The 26294-nt window shown below is 43.3% G+C and overlaps 1 protein-coding gene across 2 annotated transcripts in view; it reads left to right on the top strand.

Moving 5' to 3' along the window:
- Nucleotides 1-9412: 9412 nt before the first annotated feature.
- AKAP2 (A kinase (PRKA) anchor protein 2) overlaps nucleotides 9413-26294 on the top strand; it is a 20509-nt gene continuing 3627 nt past the window's right edge. Inside the window, exons 1-3 of one of the 2 annotated variants that reach the window (XM_009709147.1) lie at nucleotides 9413-11798; nucleotides 19727-19905; nucleotides 23253-23291. In XM_009709147.1, coding sequence (XP_009707449.1) covers nucleotides 9515-11798; nucleotides 19727-19905; nucleotides 23253-23291 — 2502 coding nt within the window. In that variant the 5' untranslated portion in view covers nucleotides 9413-9514. The remainder of the gene's footprint in view (nucleotides 11799-19726; nucleotides 19906-23252; nucleotides 23292-26294) is intronic. The other variant, XM_009709146.1, reaches the window with a different exon arrangement.

A 26294-nucleotide genomic window follows, 5' to 3' on the forward strand; every position in this document is an offset into this window, starting at 1 on the left:
AATAATTCTTAACCTTCTTCAGCTCTCAAAGAGAAATGGTTATTTATCTTTTTTATTCACATTTCTGAGCATAATTTCTTTCTTTAGCCCTCTCTGGGGCATCACTCCTAACTGTCAAGCTCCAGTAGATCTTGAATAGCCATGCCCTTTAGAAGTGCAGGAAGTATTAATTCGGTTTTAGGAAACAGTTAAAAGCAGTATGATCTCTGGCAGTTGATGTTTGTGAAGCAAAGAAGTGAAAGAAAATGAAAAATAATCTGTCTTAGGCTATGTTTGCAAAGGTTTGTAGTTGCTTGCTTCAGTTAAAGCATTCGGTTCCTGCTATATTGCCCTTGGAAATAAGTGGTGAAAGAGCTCCGGCATAGACATCATGTATCTTTGTTCAAAAAATGCAGTTTAGGCCATTTATGACAGATTTACAGACCCACGTCAGCCAGTGAAAGAATCTGTATCATCAGAAGACTTTAATTTAAAACTAATACATCTCAGAAAGCCTACTTGTCCGCTTATGGCAGGTTTATCTCTGTTCCTCCAATGTATTAAAACAGTTTTTGTAGCAGCTGTAAGATCTGCTCGGAGAACAAATGAACTGCGTGGCCTTTTGTCTCCATTTACTGCCTTCGTCCTGCCCCTGCCTAACCCGAATTCCTTCCTCAGGAGGTCCCTTTCTCATGCACCAAAATGATTGGTATGCCAGTATTTTTCTCTAGATCTCGCATTTACAGAGGAGGGTTGTAGCTCTGTTCTTTAGATGGAACAGGAACCCCCCCACCCCCGATGAAAAGACTAAGGAATTTTGGAAATCCCCTTGTCTCATTGTTTTTTCATGCAAGTGACCGTAAAGGTCACCCTTTCCTTGTGCTGACATTATCTAGATGGGCTAGAGAGTATTAAAAGTAAGGCTTAGTTTAGCGTCCTTTCCCCTCCCCGCTGAGATTAAATGGTGCTTTACCAGAGCAATTGTTCCGTCCTCAACATGCGTTGGGCAGATTTCAACCGCAGCATTTTGTGAAACTGCATACATTCAGAAGGCATGTTCTGCTCAACTCAGTATCTGTATTGGGCGGTCAGTTAAGCTGAACTTTTTCTGCCCTTATTCAATTGGAATTTCTCTGCTTTCACTTAACATCAAACCAGAGGCTGCACACGAAGAGTGCTGCTAACAACGGCACCGTGAGCTCTGAGCTCAGACCCACCAGCAGCGACTGAGGGGACCCTATCTCAACTATCTCAATGGGCTGCAAATGCAACAGTTCATGGTACAGGACCTCATCTATGTCCTTCAGCTGTGAAGAAGAAATTCTCCTTCTATTCCTTAAGGATTGTATCATACCTTGTATTCCCTGCCAGGTAGTGAACAGTTTTCTAATTGTGTAATGTTCCTTATGTGTTAGTTGGATGCGCTGCTCTTCATTTCCTCCAGCAAACCCTTGCACTTCCTTAGGTAACATTGGAGACTGCTTCAGGAGATCGTATTTACCATTTTAAGTGACTTAGCACCACATGTTCTCTAAATCAAATATCCCAGCTGTTGGAAACATTCATTCCTGTTTTAGCAAACAGATTTTAGAGACAAGCTACAGAAAAGTAAGCCTTAGGAAAAATGTGTAACAAAGTTAAAAAGTAGTAACCACCTGTGGTGGTGTGGTTGATGAATATGCTAACACGTTTGTATTGACCTTGAGTCTAATGCTGCCTCTCCGCAGCATTGGTTTATCTCCCATGCCCTCACATAGGGTGTACTGTCCTGGTTATTCTGTCCTAGGGAACTGAGTGAAGCAATAGAAGAAATAATACTTAACTGTGCACTTTTCTTTTGAGATAGAAACCAATTTGGAAGTGAAAGGAGCATCAGGAGTGGGGTTTGAACTGATGAGAGTGATGAGAAAAACACATTTTTCTGGATGAAATGCCTTCTTATGCACACATTTACTGCTCTAATTCAGTTACACTTTCAGGCTGACCTACATTACAAGAGGCTAACAGTGCAGAGAACAAGAGAATGGTCTTTTGAATGCGGGTACTTGTACCTGAAATCATAGTATCACCAATTTACTGATTTCTTGAGTACCAGGAGCTCCTGTTTTTCCCTGTGTGTGTGAAACACTGTTCTGGAGCTCTTCAGAGCATCCTCTTATCTGAATGATGATAGAAAATGGGAGGAGTGTGGGATGTGGAGTGTGGCAGTACCGAACGGTGCTGCAGTTTCTGAATGAAAGTTTAATCACAGCTTCCTATAATTCCAGATTTGCATCTTGATTACTGTAGAATTGAACAGAGCTTTCACAGCAAAGCTAACCAGCCCCACACACTGTAGTATCCGAGACTACACCATTTGAATATATACTGCTTTCCCTAATGCCAGCAATATAACCATCATACCCTTAATAACCTCTGTGATGTTTTTTCTTTATTAGAGGTGATAACTTCTTTTCATTCAGAAGTTAGCAGCTTTTTGTCCCTAAATATTCATTTCTGTATAAATCACTTTGTCCATGTAGGTGCTTCGTGCAATTACAGTTCTTTGCAGGAATGAAATATTTCAAAAAAAGTAATTAACCTTTCGGGTTGTTGTTTTTTTTACAACAACTGCATAAGCATTTAATTTAAAGAAGGAAGATATCTGGTTTTCCTGTCACTATAGGAACAGTTGAAATCCAGTCATTAGGGTTGCAAATTCTTCACAGAAACACCAGATCTGTATTTTTAGGAAGTAAGAGAAAATAACTGGTGTAAAGGGTAAGATAGCTTCCTACCTGTAGAAAACTACTTCCAATTTACGTACCTTGGAGTTACTGGGAAGTTGTAAGGGTTATTCCAAAGATAGATCTTGGCTTGCCCAGGAAAGACTTCAGCTATTTGTCGTTGAGGGCAGAGAAAATACTGGAGCTATAGAGACATGTTTGGAAAAATACGGTATCATTCATTGTGTGCTCATCATTAAGATACCCTGCCATACAGTATATGATCATCATTTAAATATTCATGATTTTTAAGCCATTTTTCTCCATCCTTAATTTATTACAGCAGCAAAAGAAGATTGGACTTTGATTTGATAAAAGAGCTTTATAGTGTATCACATGGGGAAGCTGAAGCCTGTGGCTCAGCTGGAATGAAAAAGAATATTGCAAAGCCTTTCACATGCTTTCTGAGCAAATGCAATCACAACTCCTTCTCTAAAACAGACAAAAAAAGGACATATGGAAAACCACTCGGAAAAATGACACACAGCAAGCTCTCGAAGTAGCCACTTGTTTGGGCACTGTATCCCCATGCCCCTTGTTACTATCTGTATTCCAAAAGAGCCCCCACTGCTTCTTAGCGGGAGGTAGTATGAAGTTGCATTGATTTTTAGACTGTAGCCTTGTGATTTCTGAAGTGCTTAGAAGGAGATAAACTTTTCATAAAGAAAATTTGCCTATTGTATGGTCCGGTTACCTCAGACAAGTTACTGAACAATGTAGAGAGCTGCTTGCAGAGAATGTCACTTGTGACACTCAACGCTAACACATTTTAGTCATTGGAAATGGTTTCCGTCTGTGTATTGAAGACCCTGTGTACTGTACTGTGAGAGGAACAGGCCAGGTTTTGCTTTTTATGTGCAAGTAGGATTATGAATGGAAGTATTTAAAGTTGTGTCAGCATATACCTGAAATGTCTTAAATTCAACAAAATTTGGCAACAAGATTTGGGGATTATTTTTTTTTCCTGAAACTTGAATTTTATCCAATTTCATTGAGTGAAAAATTGTAAATTTTTTGGACAACAATTTCCATAATATTTTTAAAACCCTTAGGAGTCAGTATAAAAATATTGTATGGAAAAAGGGGACCTTTTCACACTGGAGCAAGAAGACAACACTTTGGGTTTGGGCTTTTTCTTTTTTTTTAATGAAAAGACATGCTTCCTGTAGGTAATGTGAGTAGAAATCCCCTTCCTTTCCTTTAGTCCCGCATCATGAGCTGCATCCCTTTTCTCCCCCAGTTCCAGGGTCTTTTTGAAGATTTTTTTCTCTAGTGCTGCTTTCTCTCAGTTCACCCAAACAGGAAATTTCCAAAACACAAAGTGTTTGGCCCATTTCTTCAGACTGCTTTCTGTAAAGGCTCCCACCTGGAGGATTCTTGTCTCTCCAGTGACGAGGTGGACCGCCTCATTTTTGGAGGTGGATGGGGTGGCAGCTGCCTCATGACAGCCTACCGTGGGAGGGAAGGAGCGTACCAGCTGGTGTGAGATGGGAGCTGTCACAGTGGTTTGGGCTGTCATTCCCATCAGGGATGGGGTCGGATGGTGTCACCTTTCTGAGCACCTGTTGTGTGGTAGTGAACATGAGCTGTGAGGGATGGGTGGTAGCACCTTGTATGACTCCTGCAGTTGTTTTTCTTGCTTGTTATGACGTGCAGAAAACGGACCCCACAACCTGTACGACTGTACAGTAGGTATGTTTATTCGGCGCCGGGCAGCACGGGGGGTAGTCCCACCAAAGTCGTGCGCGCCCCACGTGGCGACCGGCTTCAAACTTATACAGGTCAGTGTTACATATACATGAGATTTCCCAACACGCCTATACATATGGATGACCTATCCCCGCTTTTGATTGAAATTAGTTCCAAGAGGTCATTTCCATGGACTCCTCCCGATTGCGCTTGCGCAGTGCCTCCTCGTGGTGGTCGTCGGGGGTCGTGGAGATGAAGGCTGATGGCTCTCTTCATCACCACTAGTAATCTCTTGCTTCAGGATAGGTTTTAACAGGTCCTTAAGGCAAGTTTCCGATCTTTATCGGGGGCTGTCCTTTGTGAGGAGCTGCAAAACTTCGTACCTCACTTAATTTACAGAATAGTTAACAAATCATTAAGCCGCACCTTTGAGTCACACCTGCTAATTCAATTCCTAGGGCTATACAACATCTTATCTGTTAAGATTCCCTTAACTCCTTCTCTCAGTTAAGAATTGCAACACTTCTGTGTTGTACCATTCTTCTACAGAAAACAATTTGTCTAAAGAAATACTTGCTATCTCTAGTAAAATTGGAGAAATACCTGTGTTGCCTGGGGGTTTTATCACTGACGAGGGTGGCCATCCGGAAGCACAGAGGTGCAGAGGACTTCTGTATCTTTGCAGTACTTGAGACCAGCTCCATCTGTGACACAGATGGTGACTGCGTACTTCAAAAGGATGAGTTGAATGAAAGCAACTGCTCTCTTGAAGGTTTGCTAGAGTCAACCTCCTAGCGAATCCATCATTTGGTTCCTTCTCCTTTGCAGAGAGACATCAGACAGGCAGGCCAAGACAGTCGGTGAAGAGGGAGAAGAGGATTGACATCAGCAGGGAGGTGTGGAGTAGCCAGTCAGCCATATGCAAATGTCCTAGGGACAAGTTACACTATTGTATGAAAACTGCCAGAGGCATGGCGGGCTCAAGAGTTAGGTCCAAAAGCAGAAAGCAAAAGGTTGAACAAAGCACTGGCTCAGTGATCAGTCAGTGATAGGAGAAGCAGATGCAGGGCAGGACATATGCAAAGGGAGATAAAACCCGAAGAAATGGAAAGTCAACAATGCTGACAACACCAGGAGTCTAGCAGCATCAAAAGCTGTCCTGAAACTTGGCTGGAGTGATTGGTAGAAGCCCGCAATGAGGAAACCATGTTTTCGATTTTTTAAACCATGAAATGTTTTTAGTTGTTTAATCTGTTCCTCCCCCCCTCCACCCCTATTGCTTCAGAAGAATGTTGATGTGGCTCAGAAGAATTGCCTCCCACTTGTCATATGCATTTGGGGTTGCATCAAACAAAAGAAGGCACTGGCAGTATATTTGCTGGGTCTTGCTAGTAGTACACCCACATTTTTTTCCTTCTAAAAGAGTTGAATGCCCAAACACTTACACTTTTGTAGATGAAGAATTCAACCAAGGAGGAAATATGCTAATAATTCTCTGAGATGCTAATAACTGCAGTTTACTAAAGTGCAGCGGCATTGTAGAAATGACACTAATTACCCAGTTGCATCTTGACTTTAACAGAAATGAATGCACGTTCAGAAACTGTGTAAATGTAACAGTAACTTCTGGAAAATCTGGGTCTAGATGAGCAGTGTATGGGAATCACTGTGAATGCTGTATTGCTGATTACAATTAGGACTGAATGCAGCCCTTTTCCCATTTACAGGCCTTTGTAATGGTTCAGGCTTTGAAAAGCGTCCTCCCTGTAGGCGGTGAATACAAAGCTGTTGGTACATACTTATCACCAAGGAGCAAAAGAAGCCCCCTGGCAAGCTTGCCTCCTTCTGCCAAATAGTTGAGGCAGGGGGTCTGTGTGCATCCCACCACCCTCCTCCAAGCCTCCTCCCACCCATGGTGTCATCATCCCAACATGTGCCATTTTCTGAGACCCAGGCAGTTATCCTGGACAGGCTCTGTGGCCTGAACTGTCTTGAAAAGCTTTGTTTTGTCGGCTTCTTCCATCATGATGATCTTCTCAGTTATTTTCTTCAGGTAATTTATCAGTAGATTGACTTCTGCTCCTCACAGGAGTGTCTGGAGCATACTGTTACTGCTATGTCTTCATGAAATTATCCCCAGATTCTGCCAGAATGTGTTCGAGGGAAAAACTGAGTGTTTTTTTAAATCATATTTTTTCCACCACTAGCATCTCTCTCTGGCTTCTCTGCCCTGCTGGGAGCCCTTTTCCTTGCTCAATTACTAATCCCCAGCAAAGAAAGGCTCCCTCCTATAAGTAGTAATGTTTTCTTATAGGTTTTACTGCATAATCGTCTGTCTTGCTACATTATTACGTGTGGCACACTAATCGCACAGACACATGCACTTTCAGAATTACATACTGTCATGAATGTGTGCCCTGATTGGACAGTTACATGTCTATGCCTTAATTGTGAGCTATGGATGGCAGCTATGATGAGAGGATGGGTTCTTAACTTGTTAAGAAGTTGGTAAAATACTGCACCTGTGGTTCGCTTCCCTAATTTGAATACCCAAACATGGTATGGTCTGAAATGGTTCATACTTTAAAGCAGTGATGGAAGTAGATATGCTTTAGTGAATGGGGTCTCTGGGACAATTTAGGGCATATTCCCAGCTCCATGGCCTGGAGGTACTAGAAGCACAGGACTGGGGCGCACTTCAGCTCTGGTTTGGCTCTAGGGAGATGTGTTTCAGTGGCTGGGGTGCACAGCTTTGTTACCTGATTTTCTGCGTTCGTTGAAGATGTGTTCTTGTGGCTACAGAGGACATGTAGTTAGCTATCAGTGTCACTAGTGGCTTTGATCTGACTGATTAGAAGCAAATGTTAGCAGAAGCATGATGGCATACTCATGGATTGTGTAAAAGGGGACAGCCAGCAGTCCCCCACTGACGCATATGTCCCTTTGTGCAGACTGCTCCAAGTAGCAACATCCCCCATTTTGCATCAGGAAGTCAGACAGGGGAGATGTAAACCCAAATATCAGAGAGGTATTGCAGTCTTAGTCCTGTCACCTGAGTACCTGTTGTGTCATGATACCTGAGCTCTGCAGGCAAATCAAGAGCAATTCTTGCCCTTTCAGGTTAAAAGAAACTTTATTCTTTTGTTCCTGCTGTGCCCACTGAAAAAAGTAAGGACTTTTTATACTGATTGTTCTCTATTTGTTTGCAGAACATCTGATTTCTCGAATATATCCTTAATAGGACTAAAGAAGAAACTGGCCACATGTAGACATTTAATTGGTGAAAAACTTAATATGCTTTAAGAAAAGCACTGCTAGAAACTTCAGCTGGAGAATTTCTAGGTTCAACAGAAAATGAAATGCAAGTAGAACCAATGAAGTATGTTAAGAAAAATACATAGACCAAAACAGGTTGTTTGGTTGTTTGTTTTTAAAGGTTTTTCCCAATGTTTAAGCACAATTAAGGATAAAATATCTAATGGCTGAAGCCAATATTGTCTTCAGCTGTGTACAACTGCATAATTAGACAGAAAACTCTTTCAAAGTGTTTTTAGAAAGTGAGGTCTTCTGGCTGGCTGGCTATAATTCCTTAAGGTGTGTCGAATGCGTTTTACTGCTTGTATAAACCCAGAGGCAATGTGATTGTTCAGGTCACTGGTAAGTACCATTGTGCTCCTAGCTGATCATCTGCTGCTGCAGTGTGTATTAACAGCATGCAGGATAAGGGACAGCAAGGGTGGGGGTGACTAGCAGACAACGGTGCCTTTGTTGGGTGGCCACAGAATTCACAAGGTTTGATCAGGGCCATTTGCTTCTCAAGCCTATGCCTCACACATAGAAACACATGTAGAAAGGGAGTCGGAGACCTCAGATACCAAGTTTCTGTTTTAAAATGTTACTCAAAGTGAACAGATGTGGTCACTTTCAGTTTTCAGGAGTTAGGAAGAGTTTGCAAGAGTTAGCAAGTTCTTTTTGAAGAATAACGTTGAAAATGCCCTCTTCTTTTCTTTTGGTGTTCCCTTTTGTTGCCTTTCAGCAGTAAGGAATAATCGAGAAATTCATTGAACTGTTACCAGCTTAATCAGAAGTTCCTTCTGATTAAGGAAGCCTACTGACAGAAAGTTCAGTAGGCTGCTTGACCAGTAAAATCTGCCCATGTCTGAACATAAATAGTGTTTTTTTCAATACCCTTCTAAGAGCAGAGGCAACTCATCAGGGAGAAACATGAATCCAGTGCATCTGCACTGCAGATAAAAGCAGTGGGAGGAAGGAGACCATGGCTCTGGTCCCTGTCATGCTACTTGTGGTGGTCTTCAAGCCGTGGGAGTTGCAAATGCTTCCTGTCTCTTAGGTCCAGTTGTGTTTGTGTTTCTGTGGGGGCTGGAGAAAGACCCCGTGTCTTTCCAGCACCATGTAATTCTACCCTATGTTTGATGACCAGGATTGCCACATCCTTTTTCCTAATTTGGGATTAATCGCCTACTCTTCCTGCAAGTTAGCATCTGTTTCTGCAAAACGAGGGCAGTAATACTTTTCATCTGTAGACGTATTATGACATCTCCTTTAGTGCAGAAAGCATTTTTAAAATACCAAGATGATAGATTTTGTGTGCTGCATGTGCAAACCTTTGAAGAACCTAAACTGCAAGTCATTAATAACTTGGAAACCCAAAGTGCATTTCTAGTGGCGAACCAGGACACAGGCATGAAATAATGACGAAGTGAGGATGGTAAGCAGATGGGAGATACTTAAATGAAAGTTTGTTGGGTTTTTAGTGCCTCGTCCAGCTTATGGTAAGGTAACTTTCTATTTTTTGTGTTAATGCTTTGCCTTGCCTTCCCACACTTTGAGTGGCTGCTTTAATCTTAAATTTAAGCAGCGCTAAGATTTGCTTTCCAGATGGTGTTTACCCTGCAAAAAATAAAATGTTGCTTTTCAGGACTTCATCATAGTTTTGTTCTCTTTTATTTTAGAAATCTTCCAGAATCCCTGAGGATGACATCAGGTTGAGCAAAAACAGAGACCAAAACTGTGCCAATTTCTTGGAGCCAGCTACTGCGCTTGCTACAAAGGAAGAGAAAATGGAAATTGAAGTTCCAGTTTCTGAACATAAAAGCATCACCACAGTGGCTTCATCACATCCCATAGACAGTCCAACCCACTTCTTTTCCGCTGCTTCCAGCCACAATGGACTTAAGGACAGGCATGAATCTCTGGACAGTGAAGTTGCTAAAGAGATCAGATACCTAGATGAAGTGCTGGAGGCAAATTGCTGTGATTCTGCTGCAGATAATACCTTTAATGGGACATCCTCCCCTGAATCAAGTGCAGTCTCAGTTATGGATGGCTCAGGAGCATCTGTTAATGTCAATAATGATTCAGTAACCAGTGAAAGGGAAGAAAATGTAGCTGACAAGCAGGCACCCTTGGTAGTTGAACCACATGAAGCTAGCATAACAGATGAGAACCTGAAATCTAATGGCCATTCCTTGAGCGGACTGAAAGAAGACACTAGGGAGAGTCTGAAGGTGCCAGGAAGTCCCACTTCTTCAAACAGTTCTAGAAGATCCTCTAAGGATGGAGAAACAACTCTTACGACCCTTAAGAAAGAGGCTAAGTTTGAACTGCGAGCCTTCCATGAAGACAAAAAGCCCTCAAGGCTCTTTGAAGATGAGGAAGAGAAGGAAAAATACAGGGTCCGCAAGGTGAGACCATCAGAGGAAATGGTGGAACTTGAAAAGGAAAGAAGGGAACTCATTAAAAGCCAGGCTGTCAAGAAAAATCCCAACATTGCCACCAAATGGTGGAATCCTCCCCAAGAGAAGACTCTGGAGGATCAACTGGATGAAGAGCATTTGCAGTCCCACAAGAAGTACAAGGAGCGCAAGGAAAGACAGCAGCAGCAAGGTACAACACCAACATCCCCCAAACAGGTCAGCTGCTCCTTTGTACCGCCAGAGCCAGTCAATATCAAGAAAGAGGATATTGTCACAGAGCAAATTGACTTCTCAGCTGCCAGAAAGCAGTTCCAGCTGATGGAGCATTCAGGTCCATCTCAGGGTCAGGCCCCACCAAGGCGGTCAGGAACACCCAAAATGTTCTCCATCAAACCCTTCTACAAAAGCCTCAATTCTCCGCATGTAGACAAGCCACTGTCCTCCGTGGCAAGACCCGTTTCAATGTGTAGCCAAACAGGACAGCTTGAGGGTAACAATGCCACTGTTGTCAAAGCACAGAAGGTCTCCTGTACCTCAGAAGATGATACAAGTGCTCAGACTACCATTGCTGACCCAGTAAGAGAGTTACCATGCAATGATAGCCCCAGAGCCGGACAGGCCTCAAAACTGTGGGCAGAGGATGGAGAATTCATGAGTGCGAGAGCAGTCTTCACAGTGGTGAAAGATGATGGACAGGGTGTGCTAGACCAGTTCCCAAAGTCAGGCAGCGCTTCTTCCCCTCCAGAGGAGCTTGACTCCGGTTTGGATGACTTGTCTGTCAGGTCTCAGGATACCACTGTCTTGGAGACCCTTTCCAATGACTTCAGCATGGATAACATCAGCGACAGTGGTGCCTCCAATGAGACCATGAGTGCCCTGCAGGAAAGCTCACTGGCTGATTTTTCCCTGCCACAGACCCCGCAGGCTGACACTCCAGCAGAGTGCAGGGGTGAAGGCATCTCCAAATCATTCAGTGACCCAGGTTGTAACTTGCTGTCCTCTGCCTTGGCAGACTCCATGCTGATTGACGATCAGCTGGAATACCATGCTGGCCTCCTGGTTCAAAACGCCATCCAACAAGCCATAGCTGAGCAGGTGGATAAAGCAGACTGCAAGGAAGAAGAAATCCCAGCAGAGAAGGAGATCTCGGTCAAAGAACAGCCAGCCACCACCGGGTCAGCTCCACCTTCCAAGGAGCAGCAGAACCCAATGTTTCAGCCACCCCAGGTGTCTTCACCTGTTCAAGAAAAAAGGGACACCATACCAAAGACTTCAAAAGAGGAAGACTCAGGACTCATGGAAGGGAAGAGCTTGCAGCAGTCACCCATATACTCAGCCAGCCAGCCATTCCTTGTGGAGGAAAACAGACATGAAGTCAGCTATTTCAGCAAGTATTCAGAGGCAGCTGAGCTGAGGAGCACTGCCTCCATCCTGGCCACGCAGGAACCCGAGGTGACTGTGGGCCCTTTCAAGTTACGGTCAAGGAAGCAGCGGACTTTATCGATGATAGAAGAAGAGATCAGAGCTGCCCAGGAACGAGAAGAGGAGTTGAAGAGGCAGCGGCAAGGTATGCAGGTGGCACCGAGCCCTGTTATGAAGAGCGCACCACCCATGCCCACCAGAAACGCAGCTTACAAAACTGCACCAGGTAAGCCCAAAGTATCAGAGAGGACATGAAATGTGACTAAAGGGTCAGGTCAGATTCGGTTTTATGTAATTTTTTAGTGAATACATCATTTTGCAGGGGGCAGGAGGGTTGTAATGACTTCATCTGCCTGGAAGCTGCAGGCAGGAGGAGGGCATGGGACAACCCAATGTTCTGTCTGTGAGCACGCCCGTGGACATTTTTTTTTCCCCGAAGTAGCACAGAAGTAACTTACGCTGCGGATCATCATTAGGAAACTCTGCGCTCTATTCATCCCCTGCCATGTTGTGGCGTGATATGTCTATGGCTGTACTCCTCAGACCACCCATGGAAATTTAGGATCATCACAAAGAAGGATAGCAGCAGTTTTTGCAGCTGTGTGGCCATTTGAAAGATAAACAGACAGAGCCTTTTTTAACAGGCTTTCTATTCTTTTGCAGGTCATTAAGGAAGTGCAAAGGTAGTGGAGATTTACAAATTTTGGAGTTTTGCATCAGATTTCTTTGTGTGTGTGTTTTGCTTTCTGTTTTCAGGTATCTCTTGGTCTTCTTAATTAACTTTGTCTGGTAAAAAGATCTTCAGAGCTGTAAGTTGCCATGTATTTCAGCTAGTGTCATTCACTACTACAATAAACAGGTGTCACAAACAAAATCCTTAATAGATTCAGTAGAAGTCCTTCTCTGATTGATCAGCTTTTGGGTCCTTGTGGTGGCATTCACAGCAGTTACAGCATATCCTTCCCTTTTCAAAACATAAAATCAAGCACTCATGCCTTCTTCATATAACATAAAAAAAAGAAACCTAAAAAAAAATAGAAACACTTGCCAGTCTTATTTCTGTGTAGTGATTTTTTTGAGTTCAGACCTACATAAGCTTTGCAAGTACTTAGAAGTTTTTATTAACAGTAATCATTTTAAAAAATGTATTCATTTTATCCAAAGTACTTAAATTCCATCCTTATTTCCACTGGTGTAAATCTGAGCCAGTGATGCTTCCAAAAATTGTGCAAGGTGATTCTTTTCTTTTGAAAGTCATGGCAAACTTGAATGAGGTCTCAATTTAGTCCATTACCCAGTCTGGCTGTGAACTTGGAGTGTTATGCAGCACATAAATAGCTAAAACTTGGTTTTGTTTCTTCTATAAAGAGGATGATTTTAACCTGTGTTTCTTGCCAAAAAATTTAACAGATGTCAATAATTTTGCTGAAGTGCTAGTTTTATTACTCATATAGAACAACATTTTTGATAGGGAGTCTCCATAATCTGAGGTGTTTTGAGCAACCTCTGACAAGATGTGAGACAGGGCACTGTAGACCTCATCTAGGAGGATTTGTGTAAAGGTGTGCTCATGGCTGCGTTCAAAAACAGCATCATCTGTAGCTGCACGTACTCTAAACGAGGTTGCTTTTTACTCAGAAGTGATGTTGGAAAGTCTGCTGACACTAATGGTTGTTTTAACAGAGCATCTGGGAAAACAGTGTACTTCTACTTGTTCTTATTTCTCTACACAAATCAATTACTTTGTGTCTGATATTAAAATGTTAATTGTAAATTGCATTCTAGTCAGGATGATAGACTTATATTTCTGATGAATCATTGCAGACAGTTTCCTTTAAATGCCCAACTGCTGTATCTTCAAGAAGGAAGATTGGGATCTATTAGCCAATGACTCAAGCTACTACAATTTACAGCTGGTGACAAGGCAAAGAATTAATTTCTAGGAAAAAATGAATATGTGGCAATGTGTAACGTTGTCATTGATCAAAAAAACCACAAAGAGCATTGCCAAAGTCATTCTTAAATCTTCTTTCGGTGCTTTCTAAACAGTGGATGTGCTCAGCAGAGCTCTTAGCTGGTGGAAATTAGCTCAGCACCCTTAGCATTGCAGGGTGCATACCCTCAGCTCATCTCATCTTTGCTGTCCCTTTAGCCAGCTGTGTTGCAGTTAAAGCTTGCAGGCATCCTTAAAAACAGAGAGAAGGGATACCACACAATTCCTTGGAAGATTGCAGCAACTTTCCTTTTGTTTTAATATTTACAGCATCTTTTCAATATTTACATAAGCAAAGGCAAAATGTGATTCAGCAGAAGCAACAAAATCTGTAAAGCTTTATTGCGGCCAGTTACAGAGGTGATTTACAGAGCAGAAAAGAAAATCTACTTGTGGTAGGCACAGTAAGTAATATGCTGTAGAACATGTCTGATACTATAATCTGAATATGTAGTTTCACACAGAAAAAAAATAGTACTGATAGTAATAATAACAATAATAATAATAAAGAAAGAGAGGTACTTCTGTCAACAAATTGCCTTTTCCAAAGAAAGAATTGGCGCTCTTCTTTTAACATCAGGATACCTCAGCAGAAAGCGATTAAAGGGTCAAGTCTAAATCTGAGAAATCTATTGCTAATCCTAAAGTGGGGAAGCATAAACTCACCAGAACTTTTTTGAGGACATACAGTAATTAACTTAATTAGCAATGGCCTACGTATCAAGTTGCTTTTTGGTTGTGGACTGGGCAGAGTAGCTTTACTAGAACTCCTGGTGATCCCTGGTTAATTACTCCTGCCCCACTTCAGTACTTTGAACTATCTATTGCTATGTCGGTAACAGAAACATAAACCACAAAAAAGGACTGTAGTGAACAGAACTGCTGATTTGACTAAAGTGTGGAAGATTAACACAGTTCATGTGGGTGTATGTGTGAAATAACTGCTAATTACTTTAGATAGCAAACAGACTGTTTTTACCACCCTGACCTACAACTTTCATACAACTGACGGTAACACTAAGCTTGATGTTTACCACCCAGCACAAGCCAACGTGGTTCCTAGTAATTACATCTGTACTGCGAACAAGTATCCTTTAAAGCTGTTTGGGATGCTTTGAAAAAACCTTTTAACCAATCTCACGTCACTGGAGCAAGGCACAGAGTAATTTCAGTGGAACAGCAACTCTGTGTTTTGTGCACACAGGACAAGACCTTCTCCAGGGTACTCCTGGAAAGGTGAAGGAAAGAACCTATGTGAACTCCTTTCCCAAAAAGCTGGGTTTCCCAGATGAGGAAATCCAAGAAAGACCAAAAAAATGCTTGAGCATGGCTAAATGGAGAGTCATTGTGGATCCCAAAATATTTGTGGAGCTGTACTTAAATTTGAATGTTTCCTTTGTTGTTTTGCTGCAGCACCTGCTGCACTTGATGACATGTTGAGCAGCTGCATAGGAAGCCAGTGGTTTTCACCTACAATGTGCGGGTGGTACACCATCCCTCCTGGGCAGCTGGGGCTGTTTCATAGTTTATTTAAACATGATGATGAGTGAGTGACAGGAGAGGATCCAGCTTACGTTTGGTGTAATTCCCATCTTCCTTTATTAGGAGTACTTAGACTATGAAGAATTTGTGCCTAACTTCCTGTAGTGCCTGGCTCGAGTAATCCTGTTCATCAAAGGAAGTGTGAAAATCAGTGTATGAGCAGGCTTGGTTCAGTGAAGGCTTTCCTGTTGGAGAGAAACTTTTTGTGAGTATTTGCTGGCTCGTGACAAGGCACGGGGAAATCCGTAACACAAGAAGGAGAAGCTTTCCTGAAGCTGCTGCATCTGCCTTTTTGGTGTTTGTCACCAAAACATTGCCAGGTGAGGCAGAGGGCATGTTGCACTCCCTGCGCTCATCTGCAGGCACTCAGACCCATCTGCACATGCATCTGGGAGAGCTGCCCACCAAACCGTCATCTTCTGTTGTCCTTAGTTGATGAACTAGGTGAGAGAATTTCAGTGGATGGCAAAAGCCTGGGATGGAGTTGCAGTTTAGAGATGCAAGTGATCAGGTACCTTCAAATTTCAGAAAACTGTCCTGCCAAATAGTGAGGGACATGTGTGTGCTGCCTTCTTTCTTCTCTTTGCTTTCTTCTCCTGAGTGATATCTGTGGAGTGTAAGCCTCTGTCCGAGGAGCCACTTCAGCCTCAAAACGATTTTCCACTTTCATTTTTCACTAGTAAATACCTACACGAAAGACACTTCTTAGGTTCAACTGCACCCTGAAGATACTTTTTGTGTGGTGGGAGGAGAACAGAAACTTTGGGGCAACATTTGTTAATGTTTGTGGCCATTGCAAGATTTTTAATGCCCTGTATACATGTAAAGAATAAGGATCAGCTATAATACATATGCATGAATCCCTTTCTAAAATGAGAATTTTGAGAAAGGCTAGAGCAGAAATGAAGGCTTTGAGTTTATGGAAGATATTGTTTCCTTGCCCCTTCATAAGCACTGGTGTGAAAAAAGCAAAGTTCATCATTCCCTTCAAGGATTCCTCTGGAGTCACTCATCCCCTGAACACCTCCAGGAGTGTCTTAACAGCATACTGATTCAGCTCATTTGTCATTTGCTCTCTTATTCCCTCCCTGGTGGGGAATATGTATGAAGTAAGAGGACCTTTGAGAGGTTCTTCTTTTAATATTTGTTTGTGTGTTTGCATATTCATGTTGCTTATATGGTGTTCAAGAAGACCAAAGAAGCCTGCCTTTCACCTGGGGTGGTAATGAGGCTCCGCATTCCAGAGGGAGATGTTTTTTACATACTTCAGCTGTCCTCTGACTCCAGCACAGACTGGTCTTCTAAAACAATCTGTCTTGCTGAACTACCTGATTTTTAAAAGTTTTCTTTGCTGTGCGGATGTCTTAAAAAATGCCAACAGCTTCTGTAAATTATTTGCTGTTACTTGTGTGAAGCCTCAATCTTCCCATCTCCTTTGTACCTTAGTTAAAACTGTATGATGGCCCTTGGTACTTGCTGGCTACTTAGTGGTGGCTCAGGCCCTTGTCCCATGGCCTCTCCTTGATCACTCTTTCTTCATGTTGCAGCAAATCAGCTGAGCATCCTTCCTCAGCTTGCACCGCGTGCTTGGACATCCATCAGGTTCCACAGGGTGGATAAGTCGCCATCACAACCCGTCTTGCTCCTAAAAGCTATGCAGAGGTTTTAGGTAGGAGAAAGCTAATCTGTCCCCAAGCTCTTACACATCTTTGATTTTGCAGAGAGGTGACAGGTGATGTCTTGCAGCCGCCAGACTGGGAAACAGCAGCAGCTGCCCCATCCATGAGCTTTTCCTTCCCCTCCCCAGTGGAGTCCCTTCAAAAGAGGAGAAAAATGTAGACGTGTAGATGAAGATTTGTGATGCTATAGCCTGTACTCAATATTTTGCAACAGCTCTAAAGGCAACCTCAGGGGACTATCTTCCCCTGGAGGGGAAGACACTGCTGGTAACTACTGTTAACTGACAAGTGTGACCATCAGATGGCATTTTTTGCTGCGAATGTAACCCTGTTTCCATTTATATCAAATCATAGTTCCTACATTACTCAGCTTGGATTTGGGCAAGGACCACCAGGAGTGTCTGTGTGCATCAGATATGAGCACAGGACTGTGGAAGTAGAAAGTGCCTGTGATCATCATTTCTCATGATGCTTTTGTGCTGAATGACTCTTCTGCCTGACAACAGTACCTTATCTGGATGAAAATCTGCCAGAAGAAAATTAACCCAGCAACATTTCTAACACAGTCCAGTCTGGCAGAATAGGTCTATGCTGGACTGGTGCTTGGCATCATGTTCATGGAGTTTTTCTGTGATTGTTCTGAGAACCCTGGAGCCTCAGACACCCCATCATCTTACCACAACTTCACTGGTGGCTGTGCTGGTTGCTTGCTTTTCTGACACTGTTGGCACTGGTAGGATCTCACTCTTCCACATGCCTACCTGTTCTCACAAATTTTTTAGGAACTTACTCCCCTGTGAAAACAAGTTGAAATGACGCTATGAATTCCTGAGTTTTAAGTGGAATTCAAACAGTTACACAGAGAAAATGGTTGTATGAGCATGATTTCTTGTGGATACAAACCAGCAAACCACTGTTTTGCAGTGGACAAATCTCCTTGCTACCTTGGCTTCTCTTTATGAAAAGGGAACTGTGACACTGTTCGTGGTGACACTGCCCAGGATGTGCAGAACACTTGCATGTTGCTGCAGGGTTGCTGCTACAATACAGAAATCGGTAGGCCTTCCATCTGGAGAGGATGGATCTGCTTGGAAATGCAGATCCCCAAAGCCCACGGTTTGCATTGTTTTCCAGGGGAAGTGGAGTGGAAGGAGCTCTTTTCAGGCATGACGCCTGTCCATAGGTCTGAGCATCCTGTGATGTGTCTGCATCCCTGGGGGAAAACAAAAGCTGGGCAGACATCAGAGAAGCCTGATTCTTCCTGCATTATTTGCATATGTCCAAGACAGTTACTCACTGGTGTAAGAATGAGGTAGTACAGCAAGATATCTGACCCTTAATCAGGCCTTTTATTTTCAGCAGACTTTTGTACCCACTGGACCTAATGGGCAAGGTGACAGTGGTTTTTACTTTCTCCTGCTAAGCAGTCCAAGCTGTCACACATGGGTGCAGATAGGCAGCTCAGGACCTGCTGTTGGTCTCTGCTTTGGCAGCCTGTCTCCTGGTTGTCTGCGGAGCTGCTGGTGTTGCAACCCGGAGAAGAACCTCAGCCCAGAAAAACTCCTCCTCCAGTCTCTGGTGAGGTGATTTAAGGGGGACGAATTCCCAGCCTCATCCCTGCATCACAACTTAAGCAAAGTTAAATGCAGTGTCGACTCAGGTTTCACTTTTTCCTTCAAGGATAAAGCCTGCTGATTCTTACAGGAGGTTTCAAGGCTGCTCTCTAGTGGCTGCCACTGTCATCATGCTTTTTGGAATTTTCATTTGCCTCAGCAACAGAAGGCTTCACGAAAATTTGCACGATCCTTCTGATTACTTCACTTACTTGTAAGGGTTTTGGGTTGGGGTTCTTTCTCCTTTTTTTCTTTCCCATCCATTGAACCATCGTATTTCAAAGAGCTGATGTGTCATGGAAAATCTGATTTTGGTTCAGCGCTGTTTTCTCCTGTCATAGCTGAGGAGCCCCACAACTTATTCCCACATCCACGACCTGCCACCATCTTCCCTGTTCTTCCCACCGGGACAAGGTGGGCGGCACACCCCACATCAGCACCTGGTGGTGAGAAATGCGGGCTGTCCTCCCAGGAGAAGCGTGAGTTGTCCACTCTCTGAGCTCTCCCACAGCTCGTTGCAGTGGTTTCCTTGCTCTGGCCTGCCTTTTACCCACCTCTTCAGCTGGGATCACTCTGCCTAAAACAGGCTCCCCTGGGTGAAATGGGCTCAGTCAGAGAGCAGCCCGACTATTCTCTGACTTTCCTCCCACCAGGAGACTGAAGGGCCATGTCTGAACGAGGGGTGTGTGGGACAGAGACCCCATCCTGCTCTGCCACAGGTCTCCCTCCAGGAACACCTTCTGTGACTTGCAGGAAACAGCTGCAGGGAAGAGTAGCACCAAGGACCAATGCAAAGCCTATCATGCTTACAAAGCAGACAAAAAGCACTGGAAGAAGAGAAAAAGCCAGCAATGCTTAACAAGATGCCTTCTTTGGACATCTCACATGTGGTCCTTGATGTTCAGTGGTGGCATCCTGTGTGTTATGTTGTCTAAGCAAGAAAAAAAAAAATAATCTTGCAGTTTTCCAGAATCTTGCAAATATTTCCAGATCACTGAAATGTGTCCTGTAGGAGGGAACAGGGGTAATGCAGCCAGATACTACTGTAAACAATAGCGATGGGTTAAATTTGTTTTGTATCATTTGCTAACTCTTCAAGGTTTTGTAAAAAGATTTTGTAGTGTTTTGGTGTAGCGGATTTTGGGAAGAGGGAGATTATTTTAAAAGCCCGTGACCATCCTGATTTACCAGATTGTTTCACAGACTTCATTCCAAACTGTTTCTTCATTCAAACTCTGCTAAAAATGCTTCTCCAGATGTCGTCTTTTGGAAACAACTTGTGAGTCCCTCAACTTAGAAGGGCTCGTTCCTTTTCATGTCATTGCAGGAAAGATAGAGAAGATCAAGCCTCCTCCATCCCCCACCACAGAGTGCCCTGCCTCACAGTCTGACCTAATGCCTGAGGAGCCTGTGGGAGCCCAGAGACCCAAGAACCTGATGCAGACCCTCATGGAGGATTACGAAACACACAAAACTAAGAGACGAGAAAGGATGGATGACAGCAGTGTAAGTGCACTTTTCCTTTTCACTTTTTGCTTTGCAACAGAAATCATGACTCACGAGAGCCAATACTCAGACAACAAAAATATTTATGTCCCAAGAATCTGCTCAGATCACCTTGCAAGTGTGTAAGGATCTTAACACCTTGTAAGGGTCAATGTGTTTGAAATGGAAAGATGAGGGCCAGTGGAGAGGATGAGAGAGTGTCACTGCAAATATCGAAGGCAACTCATATTAAATCTCATTTTAACTAATTAAGTTAAGAAATAATAAGGTAGCTGCCCTGAAATTGGTGGACTCTGTTAATTCACACATCACTGAGACCCTCCAATGGGTTATTTTAGCGGCTCTTTCAACTTTGTGGATCGAGTATGTATTCGTACCTGTGTTTGTAGACCCCCAAAGTCCCATATCAGTGTGCTCAGGATTCATTGTGACTGCATAGCTTCCCCAGAAACCACCCCTTGCAGATCTGGATTGGGAGTGTCTCAGACAATAACTTGGATCCTTCAATGGGCAGCATGCTGTTTCCCACTGGATTTGTTGTCTTTCCTCCACACAAACAGAAAATCAGCCAGAATTTCAGTTTGTGAAATGAGTGCCTGCATTTCAGTCGTTACTGTAGTAGAGTTTAACCCAGTTAAGGTGTTCTTTATTGGAGGCACTAATAAGAAGAGCTATGAATTTCATAGCTGGAAATATCAAAATTCAAGTGCAACTGCTACACAACCTGTTTCCCACCAAAGCAGGAGGTGTTTCTTACTCAGACTCATTGTTACTGTGGGCAATGAGTGCAGAAGATAGTGAGATGTAAGTGCAATATAAAACTTCTTAAATGGACACGATCCATTTAAGCAGCCACAGTCCTCCAGGCATTTCCCAGAGATGTCAGAACAATCTTGACGGCGCCACGGAGCTCATGCTCCAAACGAACTGCTTTCTAGTAATGTTCTTTAAAGGTACAGTCTCATACAAGTGAGTGAAGGTTTGTAATGTGAATATTGCACTAGTCTGGCAGCTTTTAGTCTTTGCTGGTGAATATTGCACAGTAGCGTAACATACTTAAAATCAGAAGGCACGTAATGTGGAGGTGTCCTGTTGCATTTCTGCTGGTTAACTAAAACATGTAGGAGAGCTGACTGAAAGTGTAAACAGATTAATTTCCAGTGCACACCAGAAACTTTCTGGTCCCGTTAAAAAACAAGATCTTGTTGTCCATCAGGCTCCTGCTACCACATAGAAAGCCAGCTCATGCACAGAAGCTTGCCACATTCTGCCAGCATCATCCTGGGGCCATGTCTTGTCCCTCCCCAAAGCACACAGTGAAATGGGGTGGCTCCACCTGTTCTGGTGAACGCTGTTTTCTGGCATCTACCCAGAGGATCTCTTTTCCTGAAGGGTGCTCAGAGGCTTGCAGGAGACATGACACACTCTCATGCTCTTTGCAAAAGCTAGGAGGAACTTCAAAAAAAGAAGGGCATAAAACTCCTGCTGTGTGAACCAGAACTGGTCCTTGGGAGTCCCGCAGTGAGTGGCTCTCAGTCTGGTGGCTTGAAACCTCGGCACAGCTGAGAAGCTGCTGTGCTAAAGAGATGACACTCAGCTGGTACTCACCCTGTGCTTTTCCTCCATCCCTGTGAAGAGTGAAGTTAACTTGCGCTGCCAATGAAGCAGCGGCTTGTGACTGAAATCTTCTCCCACAGCTCTGATGGTCACATACTGTTTGTCATCCATGTTGTAGCACGCAAAAGACATGTAAGATGTCATTAGACCTAACTCCATCTTCTCAGTTACCTGAGCACAACTCCGCAGGTGTTTGCAGAGCTGCACATGTGCCCCCTAGAAAGCAGGTTGGCCATAATTGCATAGTCTCTTCTGCAGTTTGAAGTGAGCCCTGATGTCCTGACCGGAGTGCTAGTCTGAGCAGCATCTGACCACAGAGGTGTGCTCTGGGTGCCAGCCTGGCTGTCCACTGCTGCTAAAGCTGCCCGGGCACTGACGGCCCGAAGAGGCACTGCCAGAGCATTGGTGCTGGTCAGGCAACTTGTAGGATAGATCCTTTTCTGGGATGAATTGTCAAGGCTGCAGTGAATTTACAGAGCCCCAGTGCATACTGTGTCCCACGGTGTTGCAGTTTGTTCTAATTCTCCTCTTCTCTAAGCCCATTGCATACAACCAAACAAGATTTGCATTCTTGCTGCTGCCTATCCAAAAATCTCATTAGACGGCAGTGTTCTGCAGAGCCCAGGGAGTGCTTCCTCAGACCAGCAGGAGAGTTTTGTTTCTCTTCCCTGCCTTTTTACATTCTCCTTTGATAAACAACTCCCACCATTGACAGGAGCAAGATAATTCAAATAAGAAGTGCTGCACTTGTATCACTGTTAGTTTGAGCTAATATTTTACATGCAAGGCTCAGCAATACTTACTTAAACAACAAATGGCTTTGATTTGTCAGCAGAGGACATTTGATCACGTGCTCAGGAAAAAGGTTTCTGTAACTAAGGAAACAAAAGAGCACATCACTGTCTTTTTTTAAAAAATATATGACATATAATGGGGGAAGGAACGCAACCGACAACCAGACAGGCAGCTGCCACTTGGAGCATTAAGTCCTGAGGGCTGAACATGCCTCAGCATTGCTCTTTGTGAGTGAGGGGAACCAGAGACTTCCTTGGGTACTGCGAGGAGGCAGGCTGCCGGGCGGCCAAGGCTGAACAGAGCCAGCACTGTTGCAGGGGCCGAAGGCAGCAGCCACGGTCTCCAGAATGGGGTTGTGGAGAGCTCTGATGTCCATGGAAATTCTCCCTCGTATGCTGAACACACCAGCAGTACTGATGTACAGACCTCCAGTTTCTCCCTACATAAGACAGACCAAAAGGCAGGAGAGTGGTTTCAGTAGGACATCTACCCTGTCTCTCCTTTAAATATCACCACCTTCTATTTTATGTCTGGCTTCAGTGGGTACAACACAGCTGCTGTGGCTGGGGCTTGCAGGTTTTGTGTTTCAGAGACAGAGGGCAGATCAAGCGCATCTGCTCTTGGAAGAACTTCACTGCTCAGCCAACAGAGCAGTTTCTTCCAAAAAGTATATGTTACAGTAGAGGTTTCAACAGGTGAGAAAAAGAGAAAAAGCAGCAGCAAGAAAATAGGTCAAGCATTGATGGTAAACAAGGCTGAGACTGGCCAAGCAACGTCATTAAAAATGACTAATTTTTTTTTTTATGACATCAAGTTGCTTGAAATCTTATACTCCGGGTTGTGCCAGTTCTTGCAATTTCTTTATTTTGTTCTTGTTTCCTAGTTATAACATGCTTGTTCAATGTACTAATGCTGGTCTTTTCCCTTTCTACCAGTACACCTGTAAATTACTGTCTAGCAAGGTTACTTCTGAGGTACTTTTCAACTGCTTATTTATTTTTGCTTCCTCTTGCATGGTGATTCCAAGTGCATGTTGCTGCAGTTTGCATTTTCATACTGTGTGCCAGTGCTGTTTCATATCAAAACTGGGATGCAAATGTGTATGGGGTGATATTCTCTTGTATCTCTCATCAACAAATATTTGTGTGTCTGGTTTTCAAACACTTGGATTCTAGTTACAATTTCTGGCATGGGAGGGGTCATAATTAAAGGGATGGGAGCTGTTGCCCAGGTCTGGAGCATTCCTGAGGTGTGAAATGAGAGCTTGTCCTTAATCCCTGTTAGCATTTAGTTGGCAAAGCTAAACCTAGGATCCAAGCATCCTCAGATACTAAGTGAAACTGCTGAGGCTTGCTTTTATCTCTGATTACAATGTGTTTAGCACTATCAAAATCTTTAGTATTTTGTAAAGAATCTGCACACCAATGTTTCATGTGTGGAAGAAGAGAGTCAGATGGAAGCACATGGCCTCTATCTGGTAAATTTTGTGAACCTGTCCTTGTCCCTGTCTGTTGTGATGTGATGACTGATCAGAGTCCCACAACTTAGCATCAGTGTTGGTCTCAGAGCAGAGGAAACCCAGACCTGCTAAAGAAAGGGTATTTACAGTGATATTTTATAATTTAGGAAGGCAGTAACTTGCACAGTCCTTATCGCTACAGAGCTAGACTCTGCCAAAGGCAACAATTTTAAGAGCAGGCGGTTGACACCATCTACACTTCTGCAATGTTTGTTCGGAACGAGATACTCAATAATGTGGACATTTCAATTGCCTGTGCTTTTCTGTGCAGACGTGTGTAAATCTGAACTTCTAAGAGACACAAACAGATTGCGATCATGTCTGACATTCATTTGTCCAGCATCAGCACTTTTTTATAAACATGAACCTTCCACTATTTCACTATTCCATAACATGTTTGATGACATCAGCTACCTCACAACAAGTACGTGAACATTTTCTGTCCTGGAGAGTAAAACAAAGTCAAGTTTATGCCATTTCCTATTCATTAAATAACGTAATGTGAGTTTTATCTCACTGATACAAGCCAGTGATTGATCTTTGTGTGGAGTATTTATAAAGAGTTAATCAGTATAAGAGCAGTGTGCTTTCAGAGACCTGGTTTTAAATGCAGATTGGGCCTCTTCTCCCCCGTACCTGCACAATAATCTGAGTTACGATTTATGAACGGTAAGTAGTGATCAGAGCGTTCGATGTTTTGTGAGAAGCAGAAGCTCAGGTGTAGATTTTACATGCTCAGCCCTTGGCCTTCTGCTGGGAAGGGTTGCGTGTCCACCTTGTGAAATGATAATGACACAAGGAGTAATGAGCTGGAAATGAATGTGCACGGATGGGAAAGGGGGTAGAGATGAAAAAAGCTGTAAAGCACAGCAATTCTGTACACAAGTGGAAGTACGCCACACAGCTAATCCCCAGTGTTAAGGCTCAGATTGAAGAAACTGTTTGGTTCTGTCTGGAAATCTTTAGCTGAAGCCAGGCAGTTGTTTCAAAGGAACAAGATGACTCAAGGCATGATGCCCCCCTACTGTCTACTGACCCCACAGCTGAGCCGTGTCTCCTGTTCACCAGAGTCCTCTATAATCCACTCCGGTGCAGGCAGGTAGCTCAATTTTAATTGTCGTCGGCAGCGCTGGAGCTGCCCCAGCTCTGCTTGTGCCAGCTGGGAGCAGGGGCTTCCACACAATCAGCCTGGCAGCTCTAGTCTGGTAAGCAGCAAACCCCCAGCAAGGTACAGTAACTGCTGACAATAAGCTACATGCCACAAACCACAGCCTGCTTCGTTAGGTTGATGGGGTTTTATCACCTCCAAATTCCTGCAACCTATGTTAAAAGCACATCTGACTATTATTTAAAGAGACCACAGATGGCTGCATACCTGCACATATATAGGTTGGTTTTAGCCTCAAAATTTTCTGCTTTGTCCTTGCAAATATACGTATCTTCACATTTACGGGACATTATCCTGAGTTTGCTTAATATCAATCATGCTGTAGGAGATACTGCAGTAAGGTTTCATTTATACAACATTAAAGGCTACTGATGAAAATTTTTGTGTTACAAAACAGAAGACCAATATACTGGATTTGATGGCAGACAGTATGCAGTTTGTGTTTTAATAGTGACCAGCAACAGTATAATACTTGTTACTGTCTTATTTCAGGTAAACTCATTTTTGTCTCAGATACCCAGATCCTCACTGTGCTCACTAGAGCTCTGGTGCATTCAGTGAATAGCATTAAGTAGGTACAGTAAAGAAAATACCTTTATACTGGAGAAATAGATGTTCTTTGTCCCTCAGTAGTTCTGCTTTTACGATAAATTCTTTAGTTTATCATTCCTGAGGGGGAACGCTCATGTCTGCAGGAGCAGGCAGCCTGCTCCCTGCCTTTGTGCTTCCGTCTCTTTGTGCATGGTGTGGCCTATGGAAGTGTCTTGTGCAGTGACTTTGCCGCATGGTATTGGTAGGTTTTAGTCACCCAGACCTTTGCATTTTCTACTTTTGCTGCTTTTAGATCTTCCAGATCCAGATGGGACAAATCAGTAAAATATTAAGCTCCAGAAAAATCATTTTGCTTTCACATCAGTTTTGCTGCTACTGTTCAATAAAAATTAGCCTGTACTGTATAATAGTCAGTTTCATTCAGTGGTGGGGGTAAATATGCTTTGGACTAAAGCATACCTGTATTTTGCTTTTTATTCTCTTGTTGCCAGTAAAAGAGCAATTATTGTTACATCTGTTGGAAGGAAACTGGAGGGCAGGTTAGTCTCTGTCTCTAGGATGGATAGATAAATTAATCTTATATCTGACAGTGGTAGCTGTTTCAAATTTTTTTTTTCCCCTGAAATCCTCAAAGATAAATGAAATCTGTCAGGAAAGACCCTTCTGCAATTCTTAACAAGACCCCAGAGCTGCAACCACAAGATCCACACAGCAATTTTTTGCAAAGAGAGGTGAAGA

Source organism: Cariama cristata, unplaced genomic scaffold, assembly GCF_000690535.1.
Source record: "Cariama cristata isolate BGI_N322 unplaced genomic scaffold, ASM69053v1 scaffold26171, whole genome shotgun sequence".
In the NCBI taxonomy this organism is placed as follows: domain Eukaryota; kingdom Metazoa; phylum Chordata; class Aves; order Cariamiformes; family Cariamidae; genus Cariama; species Cariama cristata.